The 24,461-nt window shown below is 36.5% G+C and overlaps 1 protein-coding gene and 1 long non-coding RNA gene across 4 annotated transcripts in view; one reads left to right on the forward strand and one right to left on the reverse strand.

The window, feature by feature from the left end:
• The window catches only part of LOC123881235 (protein outspread), a 389,980-nt gene that overhangs the window by 170,859 nt on the left and 194,660 nt on the right, over positions 1 to 24,461 (forward strand). For all 3 annotated transcript variants that reach the window (XM_045929934.1, XM_045929936.1, XM_045929935.1), the window contains exon 2: positions 2,435 to 2,515. In XM_045929934.1, coding sequence (XP_045785890.1) covers positions 2,435 to 2,515 — 81 coding nt within the window. The remainder of the gene's footprint in view (positions 1 to 2,434; positions 2,516 to 24,461) is intronic.
• LOC123881256 lies at positions 2,073 to 10,494 on the reverse strand. The gene is made up of 4 exons (XR_006799439.1): positions 10,335 to 10,494; positions 9,157 to 9,163; positions 4,744 to 4,748; positions 2,073 to 2,084 (listed from the first exon to the last, which is right to left on the reverse strand). It is a non-coding gene; the product is annotated as an uncharacterized LOC123881256 (long non-coding RNA).

The following is a 24,461-nucleotide window of genomic DNA, read 5'->3' on the forward strand; positions in this document are numbered from 1 at the left end:
AAGTTCATTCTATTCATGAAGTTTCCTGCTGAAAATGATAGCAGCACTTGACCTGCAATTTTTTTTGAGCTAATGATTCATGCATGTAATAGCTCTATTATTCACTTAGGTTTTTGCGAACGTGTGAGGAGTTGGATTTGTCAGACCGTCATTACAACGGTGCCGGGCCAGCAGTACGATGGATCGCTTAAATTCGCATTACCTGATGACCCACGCTCAAGTGTCGATGGCCTCTGTACAATGCAAAAAGATCGGTCAAGTTCACTTGTACATTCGCCCACATCACCAGTATTGTTACATTGTTAAGGGTTAGAAAGTTGTATTTCTTGAGACAGTACGTTTATTGAAGGCTAGCGTGTGCCTGCGACTTTATCCACGTTGACAACATCAAACCCCCATTTTACCCCCTTGGGGGTTGACTATTTAACGATCCTTTTTTAACCGACTTCGAAAAAAGGAGGAGGTACTCAATTCATCGGAATCTTTTTTTTAGCGGATGTTTACGTCATAATGACTACTTGCATGCCAATTTCAGCCCGATCCGTTCGTAGTTTGAGGCATGTCGTGTGTTGTGAGTTTATAGATCAGTCAGTTAGTCAGTTTTTACATATATATATTATATAGATTAAAAATTTGTGACCGGCTTTGTTAAAGTTCTGAAAATACTTTCTCAGTGGGGGTCTACATTACCAAGAAAACTTACCTGCAAAATGTCAACCTCCTAAACCTAGCGGTTTAAATTCGAGTTTCTAGACCCAGTGGCTTTAGCTGTTCTTTGATATGCCAGTCAGTCGGATTATGCCTTATCCAACGTCCAAATTATATTATACTTAACATTAAGCTACTTATAAAAGTTATAAGTCAGAACATCCTCCATTATTTAACCGATGTTATTATGAGTCTCAATTCCTTATTATTTATTGTTTGCAATATACCCACCCAAGTTTAATGTGTCGTTAAAATATGTCATTATTAACTTGAAGTTAACCTACGGTTTAACTGTACTAATCTCATAATTAAAATCTAAGTGCATATGTCAACTATACACTTCCTTATTAGATTTGTACTGGGGCTTTCTAGTACTTTCTTGAATGGGCACTTGACTTACATTCTCGATAGCAGAGCAAACATTAAGCAATGTCCACGACTGTACTCAGTGACGTAATTGGGGGTCAATGGCCTTAAGTGACATCAGTTCATGTAGTCAAAAAGGTTTTGCTGATTCCATGGCAATTCGCATTAGGATATGAGGTCGAGATCCTTTGGCAATCTTTTATCTTTCAGACGCATTCACGCCTCATCCCAATACACGACCATCTTTTATCTTTTACGAAACTGTATCTTTTCTTTTGTTCAAATCTGTATGGGATTTGAAGAAATTTACATCATCAGTAGGAATTTTTATGAAGAGTTCTTTTTAAAAATCTTTTGTGTTACCTTTAAGAAAAAATTTGATTCCTGGATTCCTAAGTTACTCTGATCTTATCCTTTACTTTGGTACTTTCCTTACTTCAGTGTTACCTTTCTTGTCTCATGTCGTTGATTTTAAACATTCTTATGCTCCATTTTGATTTGTTCTTCTATTTCTAATGTATAATTATTTATTTATTATTTATTTATATTATTTCCACTCAACTTATCAACATCTTCCATAGATCTTCTGGATTCACTTTTAAAGTGTTTAGGGCCACTTATAAGTTGATTTATACCAAAATATTTCTAGTCAACCTTCGCACCAAATAACGCACGTAAATTATAAAAACGGCGTAGGTTGGTTTGTCAACATTGATCAAATATTTGCATTGGTCTGGAGTGTTTGTGGCCAACACCCCGCCCGGGTTCGAACCAACGTGCTAACCGCCCACGCGTTCGATTTGCATTTACTGTTAATTTCTTTATGGTGTGTCAACTTCTATGATTTATGGTTTCTAGGTTGCTCTCTGGGACTTTAAGCTAATATTTCAACTGTTCATTCGAGTCAGTTACTAATATCCTTAATGTTTATATTAAGTTAGGTGAAGTGGGTGTTTCTTTGTTTTTGGCACCCATAATCCAAAATTTGACTGTTTTTTCCTGCTTGTTTTCTTTGCGTTTGACTGCTATGGCCAAAATATTACCGGGAAAATATTCTTGAGATACCGTCATTCCATAGTTTAACGTAATATTGTTTTTATACGTTTCATTGATAAAAAGCAGTCATCGATTGCATCAAGATTCAAGACTCAATGAAACATAAAAACCGGTTCACAATAATAAAATCTGCTCTTCCAAGGGGCAGGTTTTTATTTATCTAAGTTTTAACATTATTTTCCTAATCAATGTTCTTGACTTCGTTCATGACTATTTGACATATTGTTTTTTTTTAATCCAAATTCTTATACTGCACTTATAAACTTAAGTTTATTTTAACAGTTGTTGTTTTGTTTGTCGGCAGGCCAGCAGAAAGATATCGAAATGCGGATATCTGTTCGTGGCGCCGGGCTGGGACTTCTCCAATCCGCTCTACAGGACAAAGGTAAGATAAGATGACAAACTCATTCAAACATATCTCTTAAAGTAATACTCTTATTCATACATATTATCACTTTTAAAAATACCGGCTTCAATATCAGGAGAAACCTTTATGTTTAGTTTCTGAGCCCCTATGATACTTTGGTCAGGGTACAGAAATATGTATGTATATTGTATGTATGTATATACTTTATTCCATCACAAAACTTAAATGACAGGTTACAAAAAGAAAACTTAAAATATAGGGGCTTAAAATGTAATACTGTGGGACTTATGCAGTTTACTATATCTTTTGCATTAGCAAGTGATTTACTTGTATCAGTTGAAGACTTCCGTATTGGCTTTTCATTCAATCAGAACGAGTGGGCATCGCTGTAATTTTTAGACCTATTAAATAAAATTTTACCATTTTTCTTCATCATCCGTATTAAATAAAGTTGAACATCCAAATCCGTTTATATTTTACAAGTACATGTATGTAATTAGGTATTGTCGTCGTAAACGATAGACATCCTCTACTGGACAAAGGTATCTTACTAAAATAGCTACAGCAGACGTTCTTGTTAAGTGCATAAAAGAAAAATCTTCTCGTACACAAAAAGTTCTCGTCCATCATTGAAGCAGGTTAAACAATAAATACAAATGTCATATATTTTTCGATACGGATATTTCGTTATTAAAATCGTTGTCCCGCTGAGTTCGCATAAAGCAGTTGCTTAATCACCATAACTTCATGTTTACATGACTTGGTGTTACTTTGCGAAAGTTTATGGAAAGCAAATAATTAATTAAGAGATTACTTAAGATTTGAGAAGCCAATTTACTTTAAACATGCAACACGACCAACGTTTGCTAATTCATATCTTACCTAGTTTTCTTTAACCAGAATCACATTGAAAATCCCGTCACCACATCTCAGCGGAAATTTGTAGTAAAGAGTCTGTTTCTAACTTAAAAGTAACCTCTTCCATCTTTATTCATTCCTGGCCCGCTTTTTCACCTGTTTTTTATGATTTATCCCCGACTTTTCTCTTGACTCTCCTACTAAAATCTTTGCTAGATCTGCTAGTTCTCCGCTTTCCCCTCTATTTCCAGATGATCCATTGTTCTTTTTCTTCTCCTTTCTACGGATGTTTTTATCTGCCACTCTTCTTAATACCTCCTACTAGTCAGTTACTTGTAAATGAATTCCAGAAAATTGATGTGTACCTTATAAATAATTATCAACTTCAATTACGGAGTCAAATTTTCAATCATGTTACTTGGATTTTTTGTTCATTTTACACAATCAAAATAATTGTACGGTGTGCCGTGTTTTTTGATTATTTCGGACAACTCGTGCAATTTATAAACATGACTTTAGCATGTTCTTAGCTGTCCTTCGGTTTGTGTGTCTCTGTTATTTTATATTCGGATTCTTAGGAAGTGATCAACAAAAAAAACGGTAAAAACAGCACCCAAGTGATTACAATCAACCCACACGTTGCATAATGATTAGATTCCAAATAAAAATATGTTAGTATTCTAAGAATTCTAATTCATTGTTATTGCAGAGATATCTGTATTGCATTATTAAATTCAAACTCAAAGCATTTACCTATTCTAAATGGGTACCTATCTGAAATCGAACCAGAATTTAGTTCTTTAATTCGTTTTACATTTTAGGACCATCATAGCTTCAGTTTTAAGTTAGTTGTTTAAAACAGTTATCTCCTTCCCACTAGATTTTTATATATTTTTTTAACAAAATGGATATTTTATAGATCGTCTCGAATACATACATTGTCTGTAACATATTATGACGTTGAAAAAAGTAAAGTAGCATTCAATAACCGGCATAAAGACCGATAAGGTCACATTGACGCTCTTTTTGAAGAAAACGAAAACAATAAAACACGTTAGACTCCGAGTCGTATTCGGCGAATCCAAAATTTATTGTCGAATTTAAACATATTACACTCGAACAACATAAACTTCATACATATCTGCTTTTTAATAATAATATTATGTTTATTTTGAACATGGAACGAATAAACTTGATGTTTGTGTTATATATGTTTATTTTAAACAAGAATGAATGTACTTACTTAAAGAAAATAAAGATGTTTGATGTATGTTAAAACTCTGCATGTTTCTTGCTGATCCGACATGTTTATTTATGTTTATTTTTCTACGTATTGTACCTGTTTCTGTTTTGTTGAGTTAATACAATCATTATCATAACCGATAGACGTGCACTGGTGGGACATTTTTACAGATTTCTGTGAAAATGTGTATTTTTAAAGATACACGGACTGTAAGACCGACTCGTTGGGAAGCCTGGAGCACCGCTTAGGTGTAAGCCCTCTTGGTGTGTTCTATCGCCTTTCTAATGGGAAGTTAGCCATCTTCTAGTTCTAGGCTGTGTCACAACTTGCCGCCAGGTCTGATTGCAGCCAAGCGCTAGTCTATAAATTAAAAAAAAGTGCTCTGAAGAGCTGTTTGACCTCATTCCACCCTCCTTTTTCTACAACCGCACCGCACGTCACCGTAAGCATTTTTACCTTCTCCACCTGGGTGTCTGGTGTGGTGGGGTCTGGGTGCCCGTTGTGCCAGATCCTTTTTTCCACGCACATGCAAACTGTGGAATCAACTCCCATCGGCGGTGTTCCCACTAGATTACAAGGCACGGACCAACAAATTCCTGAAAGGCCGGCAACGCATCGGCGGTTCCTCTGGTGCTGCAAATGTTCATAGGCGGCGGTAATCACCTAATATCAGGTGACCCGCCTGCTCGTTCGCCCGCTATTTTTAGTTAAAAGAAAGATTTAGCTGGTGTAGCTTTAAAACTTATACATTTTGATTCAAGTACTTAATATTATTTTTATTTTTCACTTGCCTAATTGCCTGCATGTTCAACAATTTATATCTTTCTCCGAAAGGATGCTTGTGCCACCAGTAATTTTATAGTAATTGTAAATGAAATTGATTGGTTCTTTTATTAGCTTACATTTCTTTATAATAATTTTAATTAAGGATATCCCAATTCCCAACCATCGATGAACGATAATGATTACTTACATGATATACAATTAATCAATAATTAGTTTCCCCATTGACAACCGAATGCGGAAGTCTCAATCTGTAGTTTTGATTCATGGTATTAAGGTCTACATTTGCAAGTGAAATGCAAAGTTTGACGTGCAACGCGTCAGTTAATTATTAAAAATATGATTAATATCAATCATGTGGATCGCGCCGTTATGAAAAATTACCTGATTCACATGGAATTGGTTGTTACATGTATTTGGCTCACAATAAAGAGTTATTCGTTGAATGAGGACTTCGGATGCAAATTGGTCGCTTATAAAAATATAATAAAATCGCTCCTTTTGCATTTTGCTATTATGATAAGTATATATGTATTCCGCGTCGTAAATCATAACATACGTTTAGGGTCAGCTGTACAAAAGTGGGTTAAATTAAGGTAACCATTAAAGATAATTTAATCACCAAAATTACAGCTTAGTAGCACAAATCAATGTTCGTACTTTTATGGTTATCGTTAACGAGTTGTCAAAGTTACGTAGACTTGTGGAACCCAAAGTAGTTTTTCTTTGGTGGTCAAATTTGACTTTAACCTTACTTTAACCACCTAATGTGCACTGACCCTTGGTCATTCGATCAAGATTTTTTTATTAAAACGATGAACAAGATATGGACTTGAATATTATTTTGTTTTGAATAATTTTATGTTTTGAGTAATCAAAGTGGGCGTTGATACGTCTATCAAAATCAGGAACTTAAATGAGCTTTTGAATATTTTAAATTTTGAACTCCCAAGAAATCATGCATTTATTTTTAGTTGGAAAATATAAAAGGTCGATAGCTCAGTAGGTACGGACATAACAGTATTCTCGCTTCCCATAATAAAAATAAACCTTGTTCTTTATATTATTTTATTGGTGTTATGTTGGCTGTATAGGCAATTGAGCGTGGCCGTTAAAGCAATACGAACGAAAAAAAGATATTCGGGCAAGCGTTATTTACGACCGAATCGAGCATAGGGTTCACAAACGTATCTTATCCATACGAAAAATTGAATGTATAAAGCTGATTGCATATTAGGTAGGTGTTTTAGGTATATGACGCAAGAGCCGTGCGCGGACTCATTTTTGTTTATCGGACGCATAACAAATGCGGTTGATGCACGTCTGATGCCAATTGACTGGTGCTGTTCGTATTTTCAAACTGAATAACAACAGTTTGACAGTTGCAATCACCTCTGATTGGCCGACAATCTCGCTATGAACTAAAATTCATTATTCCAACACAAGTACCAACAATTCAGCCAATCACAATGTTTTAGATTGGAGCCTTGATTGATGCTGCTTATCCGTAATCGACCAGCTGTATCGTTATTTTCTAACGGCTGATTTTTTATTGCCAAATAATTAATTTGTAGGATAAGTTTTTCGAATTCGATCAGTTTTCGAAATTTCCTTATTGGTTGATTCTGTCAAAATATCTTACGCCTTGGAAAAGTGAATCGCGTGCATCTTTTGCGTCTCACGATTTGCTCTGTAATATGCGACCAGCTTTATGCGTAAACATTGTACGTATTATAATATGCAAACGATCAAAAAGGGAACGTCTCGCCGATCATGATAAGGTCCGGCGGGGGTCCGCGTTCGGCGCCAAAAAGTGTCAAAAAGATGTGTGGCAAGCCTAAGGCGCAAATGGAAACTGGCAGAATTTAAGTTACTATCAAACTAAACGCAAGACAATGGGAAATATAACATACCTAATAAATAAAATTACGAAGTCCGGCAAAAACATATTTGTCAGTACAATTGATAAGCTTGCAAATATGTAAATGTCTCTAGCTTTTAATCGGTTATTTTTGAACTACATAGGCTTCGCTTGGCTGCAATTACACCAAATAGGAGATTATGCAGCCTAAGGTGGCACATGCCTATAGAAGGTGCCTATTCACTCTTCTTTTGAAGGTGCCAATCGTACTATTCAGAAGAAATAAAAAAAAATGGATTTTATAAGTACTTGATGTAAGATTTTTTACACCTTTATTGTCTGTTATCTCCCAAAGCCACTATGATCCAAACTTCATAGTCACTGATCGATCCTCCCTGTGTTGAGGACAATATTTATAGAAACTCTCAGCTTTTATAAAATAACTAAGGTCTGGTACGCGCTGGCTCTTAGTAAATTAGGTTGGCCGCATATTTTTATAAAAATTCTGATGTTCCTTTGGGTAGTTTCTTGTAAGAATCCATGGATGAATACATTAACAACTATGAAGGCTATGTTAAAAATTAACTCATCATATCTAAATCAGAGCATACGTTAACGGGCACAGATCGATTGACACTGATCTAGGTGAAATTGTGCATCAATTCTAGATATAATCGATCTAGTACTGCCGAGACCCTCCTATTTTATGCTAATGTATCAAGTAAGTCGTGATTGTTCGACTGTGCTTGTTAACAACTTCATTATTCCATGATGGTATCAAGGTGAGAAGTAATGTTGGAAAAAAACTGAAATGGGTTATAAGAAACTTCTATTTCTTTTCGTAATTCTTAATAAAAAAAGCAAACTGCTGGACTTGAGTTCTTGTAGGGATTTCCACACGCCACACCACACAGACTTTCCAAAACACACCCTATAGAGAGAGCCAGCGCGTGCCAGACCTTCGTTATTTTATAAAACTTTAAACTTTAAGGGCGTCTCACGTGATCTCTTATACTTTTCCGAAGAAAATATAAAAAATTAGACTATTTTAACGATTTTTTTGAAGATTTTTTACACCTTTGTTACCTGTTATCTCTCAAAGCCACCATGATCCAAACTTCATAGTCGCTGATCGTTCCGCCCTGTGTTGGGGACAATACGCAGAGAAACTTTCAGCTTTTATAAAATAACGAAGGTGTGCTCTCTCTATAATATTTTCTACATTGTTTAACCACCGTAGGTATTTGCCCCTTACCCAATCGGCAATTTTGTCAACAATCCACAGATGTTGAAACCACTGTAATTTCCTTCCTCAGCTTTCTACTGTCTCTAGCACAACTCGGTTGTCAAGTAGTGCGGATAGTACGCACGACTGCTCACGTTTCTTTGCCTCCCATTCGAAGGGAAGGTTATGTTTTGGCGTAATGTAACACGATTTTGGTGTTAGTAGAAAAACAAAAAGAAAGGCGGTTTATTTGAGAAATAGGTACAAAATATATATAGACCTAGCCTTTTCCCATGTTAATTGGGGTCGGCTCTAGGTACAAAATAATTTGAAAAAATTTATGGCGTATGGTCCCAGAATGAATTTGTTATGCCTGTGGTAGGAGCAAAGATACCGATTTTTTCTTCCGTGTAATCTCAAATTTTAGACCAGTGATATTGAGACATAAGATGAGAAACCTATTAGGTTTCACTTCTTCTCTTGGCAAGCGAGGATTGGCGGTCAGTTCTTCATATTAGGCCTTATCCTTTGCGAGGCTAACAGTTGAGTGGCACTCGTGATCTCTGAACACTCCTTGATGTTGCGTAACCAAGATTTACTCTTACGAGCAAAGCATCTCTTTTCAGCTATTTTGCTAATCATTATGAGTTGCAAGAGCTCTTGTACCTAAGCAAATGCCCAAGATAAACTACTATTCTCTTTTGACGGTCTTGCAAAGATCACGCTCACTCCCATTTTGCCGTAAAACTGTCTGGTTACCTTTTGGATCCAGATGATATAGTGAATATAGTAATAGATATAGTGAAATAGGACGAGTTGCAAATGGGACGAGCTGCGAATGGGAGGAAATGCGAACGGGACGAGATGCGAATGGGACGAGCTACGAATGGGAGGAAAAGCGATCGGGACGAGATGCCAATGGGACGAGCTGCGAATCAGACGAGTTGCGAATGGGAAGACTTGCTAACAAACCATTTTTAAACAAATCTCAAACACTTCTTTACGTTTTTTGAGTTCCTCCTTCACCGTGACTAGTTTCCTGGAGACTCACATCCATATTAGCTAAACAACTAGGTATGTAGAAGACGTTTGCCCAGATGTTCAGGTTAGCTTCAACATTTAGGTCTTAATTGTGCCGTGATTCTTGTCCCTTAGTAAATCTATTCTATGACGTCCACATTTTGTTCATGTCTTTCCCGAAGAACCTAATACGGAATTACCGAAAACCAAATTAAGGGGGATCAACTCACGATTAGCTGTAGCCAATAATAGTCGATTTCTGATAAATCGGCTGACATTCGAACTTAGCCCTGTGAATGTTTAGCATTTAAGACGATGTTATCTCGCCGCTCGTAGTACTTACAATCATTTTGAATACATTACAATAATTCCACAAGATCATTATAACTTACTACAATAGTTACTACTTACTAGCTAGTGCCCGGCATATTCATTATTCCTGGTTATTAGGATAAATCCATTTCACAGTGTTGACGTACCAATCTAACCCAATCCAATCCAATCTCTCAACCTGTACGTCATTGATAGGCCTTTTCAAGAACGGGCTACTAATCACAGTCCTCGCCTTCCTCATCCTGCCACCTTCTTCAGGTCATCGGTATTGACGTATATATTTACTTTAAGCCTCAATAGCTCAACGGTTATAGGAGTGGACTGAAATCCGAAAGGTTGGCGGTTCAAACCCCACTCGTTGCACTATTGTCTTACCCACGCTTAGCCCAAGCTTAACGCTAAGTTGGAGGGGAAAGGGGAATGTTAGTCATGACTAAAAATGGCTAATATTCTTTAAAAAAAACAGGTTTCCTTACTAGATAGATATGTATACATGTCTTTAGTAAATTCGTACGTATAGTACGCGACAGGTTGAGATGGCAACCGGAGTGGGGACACCCCGCACACCCGCACAGCCCCCGGGCTAACCCGCTGCGAGTGAGCGCGAGTGACGTGCGGGACGTGTCCCCGCCTCATACCCCGATTGACATCACAACCTGTCGCGTACTACGAGTAAGTAAACAACAATCTAAGCTTTAAAGTCTATAAATATACTTCAAAAAAGATATATAGTGTAACCCTTCCTCGTTAAATAGGGATCAAACGAGCCTCAGTTTCGCACGCTGCCATCCCTCTATCAGCACCTCGCATTATCTTGAAATATGCATCCTTTTTTTCAAAACACGCGTATCGTATCTCGACGCTTCTCAAACTTTATTAAGCCATTATTAGCTATCTTAAATTAGCATTATCGGCACAATTTATTAACGTTTCAATGTTGCACAGCGTGCCGCCTCGGTTTATCGCCCACGGGACTACTTGGTAATTGAAAAAGGAACATTGGATGTGTAAAAAATAAAAAAATACGTGTATTAGTGTGGTATCATGTCTTAAAGACCAGAGAAGAGGTCTGGGAGTTTAGAGAGGCGACTGCTGAGAAGGTTGACGTTAATGAATCGTTTGTCTTAGGACGTAGTGCTTTTTTGTTCATGTCTCTCTCTGTTTCAAAAAGGATTAAGAACGAGAGCCAAGATATATTATTTTTAAAATTGATGGTGACCGAAATAAGTCCGAATAGTGATTTCGGAGATTGGAGAGACCTGGAAATAGTAAATTGATAATTAGGATGTATAAAAGTAATGCCAATTTAGTGATCTTGAGAATCGAATGGAGCCAAAACGAGTGGATCAAAGCGTCGACCAAAGATAGTCGTCCACTGCTGGACATAGGTTTCTAGTAAGGACTTCTACACGCTGCTGTCTTGCACTGCTTTGGTCCAGGGTCTCTGGCCTCGACTGATGTAGTCTACCCACGTAGTAGGGAGTCTGCCAACACTGCGCTTTTCGGTGCGAATTCGCCATTCCAGCCCCCTATCTATCGGTTCTTTGAATTTTAAGGGTCTATAATTTTTATCTTCATCCTAAGGGTTGAAAGGTCTAAAATTGCTAGAGTATTTGATTTGATAATCCAGAACTCAATTCAGGAGACACTGAAATTTTATATTTTGCTACAATTACATAATGTAGTAATGTGTACAATACTCGAATTAGGTTTGAAATGCTATATTCTGCTATTCCTGGTTGTACCATTAATGATCCAATGCTGTCACTTAGGTACCTCGCTATGACTAAAATTCTAGATCCAATTTTCAACCTAGGTGTATTTTAGTTATTTCAAAGATACCATCTTACTAGCGGATGTATATTGAAGTGAACTATATAGTAGGGCCGTTATTAGTTGTTTGTAAATAAATAGCAAAGCCATAAAAGTTGCTCAACGCGATGCTTGCCTCACTACGCCCGCAAGTAACCTGAATAAAGCTCAGCCACCAAGCTGAGCTAATAATAATTTTGCATATCTATTAAGCAGTACTTTTCTAGAACTAAAATCCAAATACACACAGCACAAGCCTTTTTGATGAGCTTCCAACGTTAATTTGTCTTTAGATCTTATGGAATTCTGCAGAATGTGCTCGAAGTTCCGTCAGATTCTATCATTGATGTGGATCATAAAGTGTCTACAATCAATATACCTATGTACTCCAGAAAAAAATTGAAATGTTCGAAACAGTAGACAAGAAACTCTAAAACTATAAGGAAACGTCCGGGTTTTGTGCGCTTATGCCCAAGTAGTTGGCTAAGAAATATTATTAAGTCAACTACCAACTTCTGGTTTCTGGACGAGTCTGAAACTATTCGACCATACACAGATGCTGTAAGTTAATTTGTAAGAAAATTATAAAAATGACAAAACATCTAGATTAAATTCAACGTTGATATGGGTACATACGAAAATCAAAGGCAGTTTCTCTGGTGCTGCAAATGTTTATGGGTGCCGGTAATCACTTAACATGTTCGCTATTCAGATAAACATATAAATGTAAATAATATCCTCACATCATATCATTAGAATATTTGCGCATTTGATATAAGCCCAGGTTATCAACCAAGCTCACCACTCCCCGGGTTGCGGATTGCCCAACGTTGGTTCAAAGGGGGCAAATTTTAATATCATAACCTGAGCGTGACTCGCCCCAGATCTGCCTAATGCCTTGTACGGAAACTATGGGAATCTGATTGTATCGACTACTTCGTGCACTTGTATTGACTTGTGATATTTAGAAAAACTATAGATCATAAGCATAATTTTAGGTTCAGATCATAATAATTCATACTCATTGTTGATTTATTATGTCCTTCTCACTCTGAAAAAGAAACTATAAAATAACTTTATAGGCTTTTGTTAAAAACGAACTGGCAGATTTCATACTACACCTTTGAGAAAATTATGGAGAACTTTCAGGCATGCAGGCTTCTTCACGATGTTTTCCTTCACCGTTAAAGTAAGTGATATGCTTCAAAGTTTAAAACAACACAAAACAGAAAAATTAGCGTGCCGGGTCCGAAGGCCGCTGTTTTAACTACTGGCTCGACTAGTTTTTATTTAACGGTTTGCTCTATTAAAAAACCATGCTTTACTTAAGTGCTTGCTTAGAAATTATGATATTATATGCCTAGAACGCAAACATCAAAGAAAGAATTTGGGCAAAAACTAGCTCTATAGTATCGTTATAATTTATTTCAATAGTTGCGAAATCCTCACAAAAAATGTTATGAAGTCGTAAACGCAACCGAATAGTTACAACTCGCGGCAGTTAAATAAAATAACAGTTAAGTTTACGCAATAATACTTTAACTAGATACGCGTTTTTACGTGTTGAAATTTCGCAAAAAAAAAATTAAACGCAAGAACCTACTCTCAGTTTTTTATTCAGTTGTATCAGTATTAGTTTGTAAGCAGTTTAAGATCTCTTAGGCTGAGGTCTACTTTAAATTTTCTCAGACTTTATGTGAGAGACAAAAATCTGTCTCTTTTTAAGTGTGTCTAAAGTCGGCCAAGCCTAATTTTTATGCCAGTTTCTTTTCAGTAAGCTCAGTTACTTAAACTACATGTTTAGCTTAGCACGGTTGGTAGATTTAGCTGAATATAAACATGCTTTGCAATACGACTGTAAAAATGTTTTTAAATAATCTAAGTTGATATGTGTATAGCTTTATTTGTTTTGATAAGTCAAAAGTCGATAATAAAGTGGAAGTGATGTACTATAAAAGATAAGAATAGGTATTAGGTATACACTTTTCCTTTGAAATAGTCATGTCTTTTTAAATATTTATGTTGATTATTACGGTCGAGAAACTGATATCATTTCCTGTCTAATCCCAGACCGTGACAGATAAAATAGGAAGTAAGACGCGCCGTCGGTCTGGGTGTCTCTTTTTTATTTGTCTGGCGAAGCTTCCGAAAACCTTTGAGTTTGGTCTCAGCCATGTTTCTTTTGAGAGATTTTTAACACTTCAAAAATAACACAAAAATGCCGTCCGTTGATAATGAATCTACCATAAAGTTGGATTTAAATCTGGCTATCAGTGAAGTGATCTAACCTAAAATCTCACAAAATACAACGTATTCTGTGACGTTTCATTGTGTATTCTGTTTAAAATGTTTTTTGGAATGCTATTGAATAACATCAAGTATTTACATTTGGTTAATATTTTTAAAATCGCTGACACTGCTTTAGGTTTAAGTCACTATGATTCATGCTCATTTTTTCAATCTGAAAATGAGATACTATAATTTGAGAGAGTTGCAGTCATCTAGTGAAAATTCTGTTTACAGTCAGTTGCGTTTTCTCTATTTTGCATTATTCGGGGTTAAGTCACTATGATTTTCCATTTTTTCGATTATAAGACTGGTAGTTGTAGTCGTTGTACTAAAATTCAGTCCAAGTGCTGTTTTCTGTAGTTGTTTTGTATTATTTGGAGTTAAGCCACTATTGCTTGAAGGGTCTAAATAATCGTGGACTCGCTGGAGTATCGAAATGAATAATGACATTTTAATTCGTCGCGCGTCCCAACCGGCGCCTAATTCAGTTTTTATCAACCGACAGGTCCACTTTATTAGCATTCTCATCAGATGAAATGTGGTGTCCATTATTTATTCTAAATTTTGTTTTAGCCTTGTGAAATTCACTTATTTAACCAAAATATTTATATGTAGAAAAATGCACACTGAATTTTTGCCCATCATAATATTTATTCTAAGTTACTAAAAATCTAACTCTCAACTACTTACCTAATTCAGTCCAACTTTTTTTCGCTACGAAACGAATCTAGTGAGCGATGAGCTATAAACGTTTATTTTCAAGATTCTAAATTGGACGTCAAACCCAAAGTTATTAACATAGAAATCGATAACCGATACAATTTCTCGCGATTGCGGTCTAGGTCTCAGCTTAGACCTAAATTACCGTGATAGAGGTAGCTTTCCCTGCATTTTAGAAATTTAATACCTAATGTGGAGGGCTCGCAGGCGGACGGAGCAATAATATTATGATAATTGTGTAATTTGCGTGACCGTGTGTTGCTTTGTAAAATACTAGTATTTAGCTATTTTGAAATACTAGGTTTAACTGAGTTAGTATTAGATACTAGAGAGTTTACTAGAATTTAGATATAAGACATTTATTTAAGAGAACGTTTATTCATTCAGTGTGCCTTTTACGTGAGTTTACGCTAGGATGTGTACCTACTACCTACATATTCTTCATCGTAGGCTATTGCTCAAGATCATGCAGATCCTATTGCATTAATTTCATATTGGTGAGGGCATTGATTTTGAAAGTGCCACCCCTATAGGGGTGAGGGAATTCTTGAGATAATAATGCAGTGAGTTCCCAAGTCCGTCTCGAATAAGAGTTCAACTAGGTTTTCACAATCACCTCATTTGTTTCTAAAGTATTAAATACTCTAATCAAGCGCAAGCCTATCAGTATCACGCAATAACAAGTGTAAATTAAAAATTTATAACACCCCCGACAAAGTATTTGAGTTTTCCAAAACATCATTTTCAAATAAATTATTATGTATGTAGGCAACGTCCATCTTGACAGCTTGACATTTGTCAATTGACATAATAATATTATGAACCTAACGGTTATCTAACCTTCTTTTCTACAAGAAAACTAGAAAAGAGCTGATAACTCTTAAACGGCTGAACCAATTTTTTTGGATTATAGCTAAGAACACTCTCGATCAAGCCACCTTTCAAACAAAAAAAAAGTAAATTATAATCGGTTCATTCGTTTAGGCGCTACGATGCCACAGACAGATACACAGATACACAGATACACAGACACAGATACACAGATACACACGTCAAACTTATAACTCCCCTCTTTTTGGGTCGGGGGTTAAAAAAAGTCTTAGATTCGCTGTACACCGTTATTTGTGCGAGTGCTTCAGAAAACCAAGTTAATTTATGTATTCTTTCTTAACTTAGAAAACAGTATTAAAATTCAAGCAAAAAATACACCACAAAGCAAGCTAAGTCAGAAATAGCTAAGAATGTATATGCGCAAATTATAGCCCGCCCGACTGTCGACAACCGCGGCCGCTTCCGCATTGCGTGCCGCGCGCACGCAAAAACGATGCACTAACTAATGCCTGCCACAGACAGACCGTCTGTCTGTTTATATCACCGAGCTGGGAATTTAAGCCTACCTACTCATATTATACTCTTTACTAATTGTTTCACTTTTTTTTGTAATTGTCTTTACTATTGAACAATAAAATATACTTACAGAGTTTCCGGGCATGAACTAGCGATATTTTAAACACTTATGTAACACCTATTTTTAAGTACAAATACACTCTAAACTAAGACCTAATCCACTTCCTACCTGTGTGGCAGCCATTTTGGTTTTTTTTTGTTGAAACGTGTACAAAAAAAATCATATCTCTCAAAGTTTTGGTCTTACTGAGATAAAAATGGGCTCATTCGAAGGGCAACAATACTGCCCTATCGTCTACATTACAAAACAAAGTGTTCACATTTCCATAACTTTAGAAAAAAAATAAAAAACTCGGAAAAATTATCGTAAAATTATGCAAATTCACAAATTATTATTGTAAATTACTGCAAAAACACTCCCGACAACCCTTTTTATTTTTTTACTACATCGCTCTTACAGCTGTAAATTAAATGTTGTATTGTAGCTTAGCTCAAAGTCTCTCGATTAAGACTCTTTAAGGGTTAAGTTTTCTTAATCATGATTTTATTGTCAGTTCGCGCTAACAAGGTCGTATGGGCCTCGTATAGTGCGCCTCTAAGTATGTATTTCAGAGAGAAGCTTCAAGGAAAACTAAAAAGGTTAAACTTCACTAGTCTCGGTGGCTTTCGCTACTAACTATAGATTAACCACAATGCAAACAAAACCGGAAAATTACTAGTGTTGCATAAAACAAAGGGTACAAATGAGAAGTTCACCGCAAACTGAAATTGAGTTTCAACTTCGACGGAATATTGTTATGTGCTTAAGTTAGAAATACACAATTTAAAACATTTCTATTTGCATGTAAAGAACTACCTAATTGTTCAGAATTTTAATATCATAATTTTTTTAAGCAAGGTTTTCAGTAGGTATACTTAGGTACTGTTTTGTAGAATAGAATAAAAATATTTTTTATTCAAATAAACTTATAAAAGTTAACAATTCTACAGCCTATGCCATTTCTGGATAGAGCAGCTTTTTAATAGTGAAAGAATTATTAAAATCGATTCAGTATAGTTTCAGAGTCGATCGACTACAAACAAAAAACTAAAAATCTTTCCTCTTTATAAAATAGGTACTAATATATAGATAGATATAGATAAACAAAGACAAATTTTTTGAAAATTTTAACCGTAGGAAACATGATCATCGATATAGACCCCAAAACATTTTTTTTTTGAATATTTATCCGTTTGTCTGTAGGTACGCGCATCACTCGAAAACTACTGACCAGTTTTATGACAAAATCATCCAATTTTTTTACCCAATATCAGTATCAAAACCTAAGTGGAAATCATTCAAACCTTGCACTAATAGATTACCAGTAAAAGTCCAACTCCTTTCCCCCTACGGGCTTAATAGCCGTTTCCCATTTCCTTTTATATAAATTGAAGTACATGAAACGGCTGTATAAAGTATATGACTTGAGATTCGTGATAGGCAGTTTTTTGTCGCGAAAGGTTGCTGGACTGGTTGACTCATAATATCAAGTCGAATCCTATTACAGGTTCGAGTAGGAAGTGTCCAACCTAATTACCACAAAGAAATGGCATAGCGAGTGCTCAACTTAATGTAGAGGGAGAAAAAGGCAAAATAAATTTAGTTTTATGGTCCCGTATCTGCAGAGAAAAAAGAAACCCTATTGGATCACTTCGTTGTCTGTCTGTCTGTCGTGTCTGTCAAGACCCGTAAAGGTATCAAGGCCTATAGGCCTATACTTGTGCCTATGATGTGCAAACTGAAACAGTTTGGATAGGCGTTTAATTAATTAATAATATCGGCTTTTGCACACCAAAGTTTTTACAGATATTTTTGTTTTAAACAAGTTTAATATTAAAAATACGTAAAATTTAGGTGCATAGTGCAAATCCATGTCTTAGCTGAACCGTACATATTATGGACATATCTGCGTCATCACTTTCCATTAGGTGTGATTCAAGCGAAAGTCCATTAAAAAAATTAATGACTATGACGACTTAGTTGCTAACTGCTAATATGAGTTTTCACTGCGTCCGGACTTGGGATTGTCAGTACTACCACCGTTTGGCAATCATACAGTTATGCAGTGCTTATAATGTTTGCAACAATCATCATCAACAACAAACAAAGTAGACAGCAACAATCATAGTGGTACCATAGTGGTATCATAGTAGCCTGTGTGTTAATTCAGGATATAATCTATCTCTATTCCAAATTTCAGCCAAATCCGTCTAGTAGTTAGTGCGTGATTGAGTAACAAACATCCAAACATCCACACTTTCACATTTATAATACTGTTAGGATTAGCTTCACTCACAGGCTAGATTGTAAAGTTAGTAAAGCACTGCTGTAAAGCGCTTTACGATTTAAAAAAAAATCATCATCTCAACCCATCGCCAGCCCACTAGTTTATTAGTTAGTAGTTTTTCGGAGTTTAATGCTTTTTTTCGGAAAGTAGATTCTTTCCTACAAAGATGGCGATTTTATTCAATGCAAGTACATTCTTATCCCTACTGAATGCTTGTCAAGCTGCGGTGCTACCAAGAAAAGTCAGTGAGAAATTCTTCGGGCTGTTCTCTTCAAATCTTGTATTCTTTAGAAGCGCATTCTTCGAGATGATGTGTGTAAGGAACTCTAAACTTTTACATCATCCGGACTTAATCGCTAGGGTCAGCGCCCTTTATAATTGCTTTTACGTTTTGATTGAGATGCCTCAAGAACATGTCTCTGTGAAGAATGTTGGACTGACTTATCTATACTAATATTATAAAGAGGAAACCTTTGTATTTTTGTATTTTTGTCTGTTTGTATTGAATAGGCTCAAAAACTACTGGACCGATTTCAAAATTTCTTTTACCATTACTTAGAGGGATTCTTCCGAATCCGTATAGGCTATATTTTATCCCGGAAAATAGAAAAAATAAATGTCCACCCGTGAGAAGCCGGGGCGTGTCGCTAGTCTATACTAATATTATAAATACGAAAGTGTGTCTGTCTGTCTGTCTGCTACCTTTTCACGGCCCAACAGTTTAACTGATTCTAACGAAATTTGGTACGGGGTTAGCTTATATCCCGGGGACGGACATTGGCTACTTTTTATACCGGAAAATCAAAGAGTTCCCACGGGATTCCCAAAAACCCATCCGCTTTACTGATTTGTATGAAATTCGGTCCCTTGCGTCAGGTAGCTTGCGTCCCTGTAATTGACATAGGCAACTTTTTATCCCGGAAAATCAAACAGTTCCCACGGGATCTTAAAATACCTAAATCCACGTAGACGAAGTCGCGGGCATCCTCTAGTAAAACATAATATTGAAGTGAAACTTATAAAAATATAACTAATCCACGACTTGACTTACGTGATTAGTCTAAGTAAAGGTGCCCACGCACACGTGCCCGCGCGGCAGTGACGTACGCGCGTCGCGGCTGGAGAGAATATCGTGCGGGGTGCTGACGCGACGCGCAGTTCCGCTGCAGTGCAGTTCAAGTGCGTGGGCACCTTAAGCCCGACTAGCTTTGAACCTGTCCGGTGCCCTTTTTAGGGTTCCGTACCTCAAAAGGACCCCTTATAAGATCATTTTGTTGTCTGTCTGTCGTGTCTGTCAAGAAAACCTATAGGGTACTTCCCGTTGACCTAGAATCAAGGCAGGTAGGTGAAACGAATTGATGCATCAAGGACACCATTTTACAAGGAAAAAATTATAGATTGCAGCAATATTTGACGCAGTTTTCCGCAATCGACCAGTACATTTTTTTTTAGGATGGAAGTCTAACATTCAAACGTAATTGTCGCCGTAAATAGCCACCAAACCAAGCAGCTGTTTTTAGACCACCATCATTTATCGAATAGGTTTACCTACTATTTAATCCTCATAGAAATCATGTAGAAGCATAATGCTAAGCTACCTTCTTTTATTGAGGTGGTATTAGTAGTTAGTGTCATAGATTAGGTAAAAGCTTACTAAAAACTAAAAACTTACTATTTACATGATAATATGATAAAAAATCTTTTGCCGGCTCAGCTTCAAAAATATTACCCCGCTATGTTTTTAAACAGCTCGTGAAGGTTACACAATACACGCCCAAGTTTTTTACATGTCGATTGCCTGCGTACCTGCTACCACACGAACATATTATTGCCTTTAATTACACACATTTTATTATTTTCTTGGTGCAGTGATGAGCGCTTATTGTGGGAGGTCTCAGGTTCGATTCGAGACAGGGACATTTTGAAAACTTATAATTTTTAAACTGTCTGTTCTACGGCCCTGGCAGTGCTTTATTTGGCAAACTGAGGTCAGATATGTGTGCCTACAGTTTTTAAATTTTTTTCAAGAATAAAGTAATAGAAAGTCAAACATAAGTCCAGTTACTGACGCAAAACGGCTTCGGCTATATTTACCAAAACTAGAAGTATATTTACCAAAAATATTTCACACCACATGACAATCCATCGAGTTTTACCAATACTTGGCCACTACTACTACTTGGTACTAATGGAAATCGATACCGACGACGCAACCTTCACAATCGATACAACAAACAAAATACCTTTAACAAGGCGTACTTACGGTATTTCTTAAACTAACACCAAAAAATTTCTCCTTTCGTAACCGTTAGGTATTCTAGTAATAGACTAACCAACTTGGTTGTTGCTGATATGGTCCGTCCGACTATGGGGTGTAATTAATATTCACATATTTAGAATTAAAGAAATATTTCAAAGTTTAAAAAACAGTTGAATCATAAAAACCACCTCGAAGGACCATATTTATCGACTCTTAAAAAACCTGACCTAGAAAGACTTATTGTGACCTAACCTGGTGGCGCCTAACATGTACATGGCGCCTAATAGGTCCTTTCTTACCTAATAGTACCTAATTTCAGGACACCTACTATGCCCTATTATTCTTAAACACAGATTCTGCTAATCTGCATTTTTTAGAAGACACTGACTTGCTTAAACATGGTTTAAAACATAATAACTCAAAGCTTACCACTTGGCGTGGAATGGGCCGTACTTATATGTGCTTAAAGCATACATATTTCGAGTGTCCAGATTATTCCGTTACCTTATTGTGCTAAGTGTTACAATTAACGTCCACTTATCCAGCATTATGAACTCCTCAAAGGTTTTTAGGTACAGAACCAAATATTTAGCTTGGGTGTTAGCGATCCACCGGTTTCGCTGCCCGCCGCAAATATTGACGGTTTTTTGTGCATTTCGAGATCATGATTATACATAATTAGATGTTTTTTTTTTTGTTGAATTATAATGATGAAGAGTTATTTAAAAATACCTAAGGTTATTTTTTTAAAGATTGTTTTGGTCTGTCGGGCATAGTGAATAATATGTGGTTATTTATCGTGCAAACTAAAGATTTTTAGGAAAAAAATACATGAACCTTGATTCCTCTAGGCAATGATATTGTATAAAATATGTAAAGTTAATATCTCTTAAATCACGTCTAAAGAGACTTAAAACATGGGCATTCAGTGTAGATAGTTAGGTATCGTTTCTTCTATCTTATACTCATCAGTGAGAAGGGATTTTATATTATAAATTTAATAATATCTTTCTCTTCATTTCAATTTCTCCATTTTCAAGTGCCTTACAAGTCGTTTACAGTTGAAGCTCTTCGTCAACTTTTTTTGTACCGTTCGTGGTCAGCCCTACGAAAATGCTAAATTCTTACCTAGGTTACACAAAAGCATTAAATGTTGTCGATAGTGTGTACGAGACCTAAGAGAGTAGTGAGAAAGTGCTCACCACACGGATGTCCATGGAGGTATGGCCCGACACGTCCAAACGACTTGTCACACGGAAGAGCTTTCACAGATATACAGCATACACCCTAATGCCTTATTAGCTAAGTACTAAGGAGCGGCTGCTCTTAAGCCTTGAGGCTGTGACACACACAAAGCGCGGCGGCGGCGGCGACTCGCGAGTAAAATTAGATGACGCGGCTCCTAGAACTGAAAGTTAAAACGTGAAGAATCCACGTGCTTTATATACTTAAGTGCCTTACAATATCACAAACTAGAGCAAACTGCCTATGTGTTACCGGCTTTTCGAGTTTGTTTACCTTCGGGTAACCAAATTTCTCCAAAAGCCGGTAACGTACTTGAATATACTTACTGGAATGTAATTGAAAGTTGAATAGCCCCATATTGTAATTTTGAAGCAGCAAAGCAGGTGGTAGCCGGCTTCAATACCTATTTGAAGTTATTGTGGCAGAAAGGAGCTGAAAAAAGAGGTGGAAGGAAACTGGGCGTTCAGCTTTAGGTTTTTAAAAATTCCTTGTGAACTCATCTATTTTTCGGGATAAAAGCTCGTAACATACGAGCTTTATCAGTGCATTTCGTCAATATTGACACAGTGGATGAGTCGTAAAAATTTATGATACATATTCGCTTTTCTTCGTATATGAGTTCAATGTCGTCCTGCCGTCTAGTTTCCGTCGCGTTGTGTGTGTACCAAGCTTTAAAGAGATTTATGGGGAAGCAGAAAGAATTTTATTGAAAGTTTTCCGGTCTCTCGTACGTTGAAAGTACGAGTAAGTTGGGTTCAGGCATCCCTGTAATTTCCTTTTCCGTAATTATAAATAGTGGATAAAGATTTTCCTTTTTGGTCATCGAACTATACGGATAGCCTAGGAAAGGTTATATTGCTCTATACAAAACCTCGGTACATCTTGCGGGGGAAAATTGCAATACAACATACACTGACAATATAATATTATACTCGTAATCACACTTCACACTTACCTAATATTATAAAGGCGAAAGTTTGAGTGTATGTGTGTGTATGTTACTCTTTCACGCAAAAACTAATGAACGGATTTGCTGAAATTTGAAATAGAGATGGATAATATCCTGGATTAGCACATAGGCTACTTTTCATCCCGGAATTTCGGAAAACGTAAATCCACGCGGACGAAGTCGCGGGCATCAGCTAGTTCTATTATACAACACTCACGAACAATACGACGTAACAGTATGTCCAGTAAGTTTTATCATAATCTCTCCACTTTTAATATAGATCCATTTTAGATCTCATCATCACTTAGCTAGCATGTCTGATTGCAGTCAAGAGCAATGTAGCCAATTACAAATAATTAAAATAATAAGATCTGCGTGGCTTCATTGGGGTGGAATTTCTAAAACACTTATTCATGGGTTTATGTTGTACAGAAAACCAACATTCAAAGTCTCACGCTTCTGGGCACAGCAGCAATAACATTACCATTTTATTTAGGAGACTAGCTGATGCCCGCGACTTCGTTCGCGTGGATATAGTTTTTTGAAGATCCCGTGGGAACTCTTTGATTTTCCGGGATAAAAAGTAGCCTATGTGCTAATCCAGAGTATAATCTATCTCCATTCTTAATTTCAGCCCAATCCGTCCAGTAGTTTTGCGTGAAGGAGTAACAAACACACACACACACACACACACACACACATACAAACTTTCGCCTTTATAATATTAAGTGTGATAATTTCTCCGTTAAATAACATTAAGTCTATACCAGTTCCTTTCTTCGCTTTCATCGTATTCTTATGTAAGCGGTTCATTACCGTCATATTACTATTGACGTCTGTCAATTATGGTCCGTGCTATTTGAGAAGGATTAATAAAACTTGTACATCGTGTTAGGATTAGCTTTTTTTTTTGTTTCGATCATAAGCACGCTTGTACAATGACTGAAGTTTTCTTACTTTATCTTAATTTATAGTTCTAATTTGTGAGCCTCAATTTAAAAATATTTGTTAATACAGTTAACTCATTGGAGAAGCGTTAAAATCTTATAACTATGAACTTTTAGAAGTTGAACTTAACAAAACTGTAAAATTGCGTCGAAAACTGTGAAATTCGGTAGATAAAACTCCGTTTGTTTAATACCGTCTCGAAAATTGTTATGTTCCTTTGCACTGCAGATTTGCCGGCAATTCCTTTAAAAAATTGAAGTTAATAATGATTAGGGAATACGCTTTCTAACCACTCTCCCGCCTTTATTCCACGGTGATCAAGTGAACTAATGATAATAAAGGCCGCCATTTGAGTTGTTTGAGTTAATATGTTTAAAATTGGCCACCTGCGCCGGCGGCGAAAGTCGCTATTTGTCAACACAGCGCCGGCACGCGGCTATAAGCGATCACGTAATATATCTTGTTGCGGTAATTGCCACCTAGGGTTACCACTTACCATCTACGAGGGAGAAATGCAAAAAAATATTTCTTTTGTTTTTATCCCTCCGTGGGACATAGGTTCTAATTTAACCCTAGCCTGCAATCTCACCTGGTAGTAAGATGAAAGTGGGCCTACTTGGAAGAAGTAGGTATGGCAGTTTCATTAAACCATAGATATCAAAATTCAAAATTCAAAATATTTTT

The sequence above is a fragment of the Maniola jurtina genome, chromosome 3, assembly GCF_905333055.1.
Source record: "Maniola jurtina chromosome 3, ilManJurt1.1, whole genome shotgun sequence".
NCBI lineage: Eukaryota > Metazoa > Arthropoda > Insecta > Lepidoptera > Nymphalidae > Maniola > Maniola jurtina.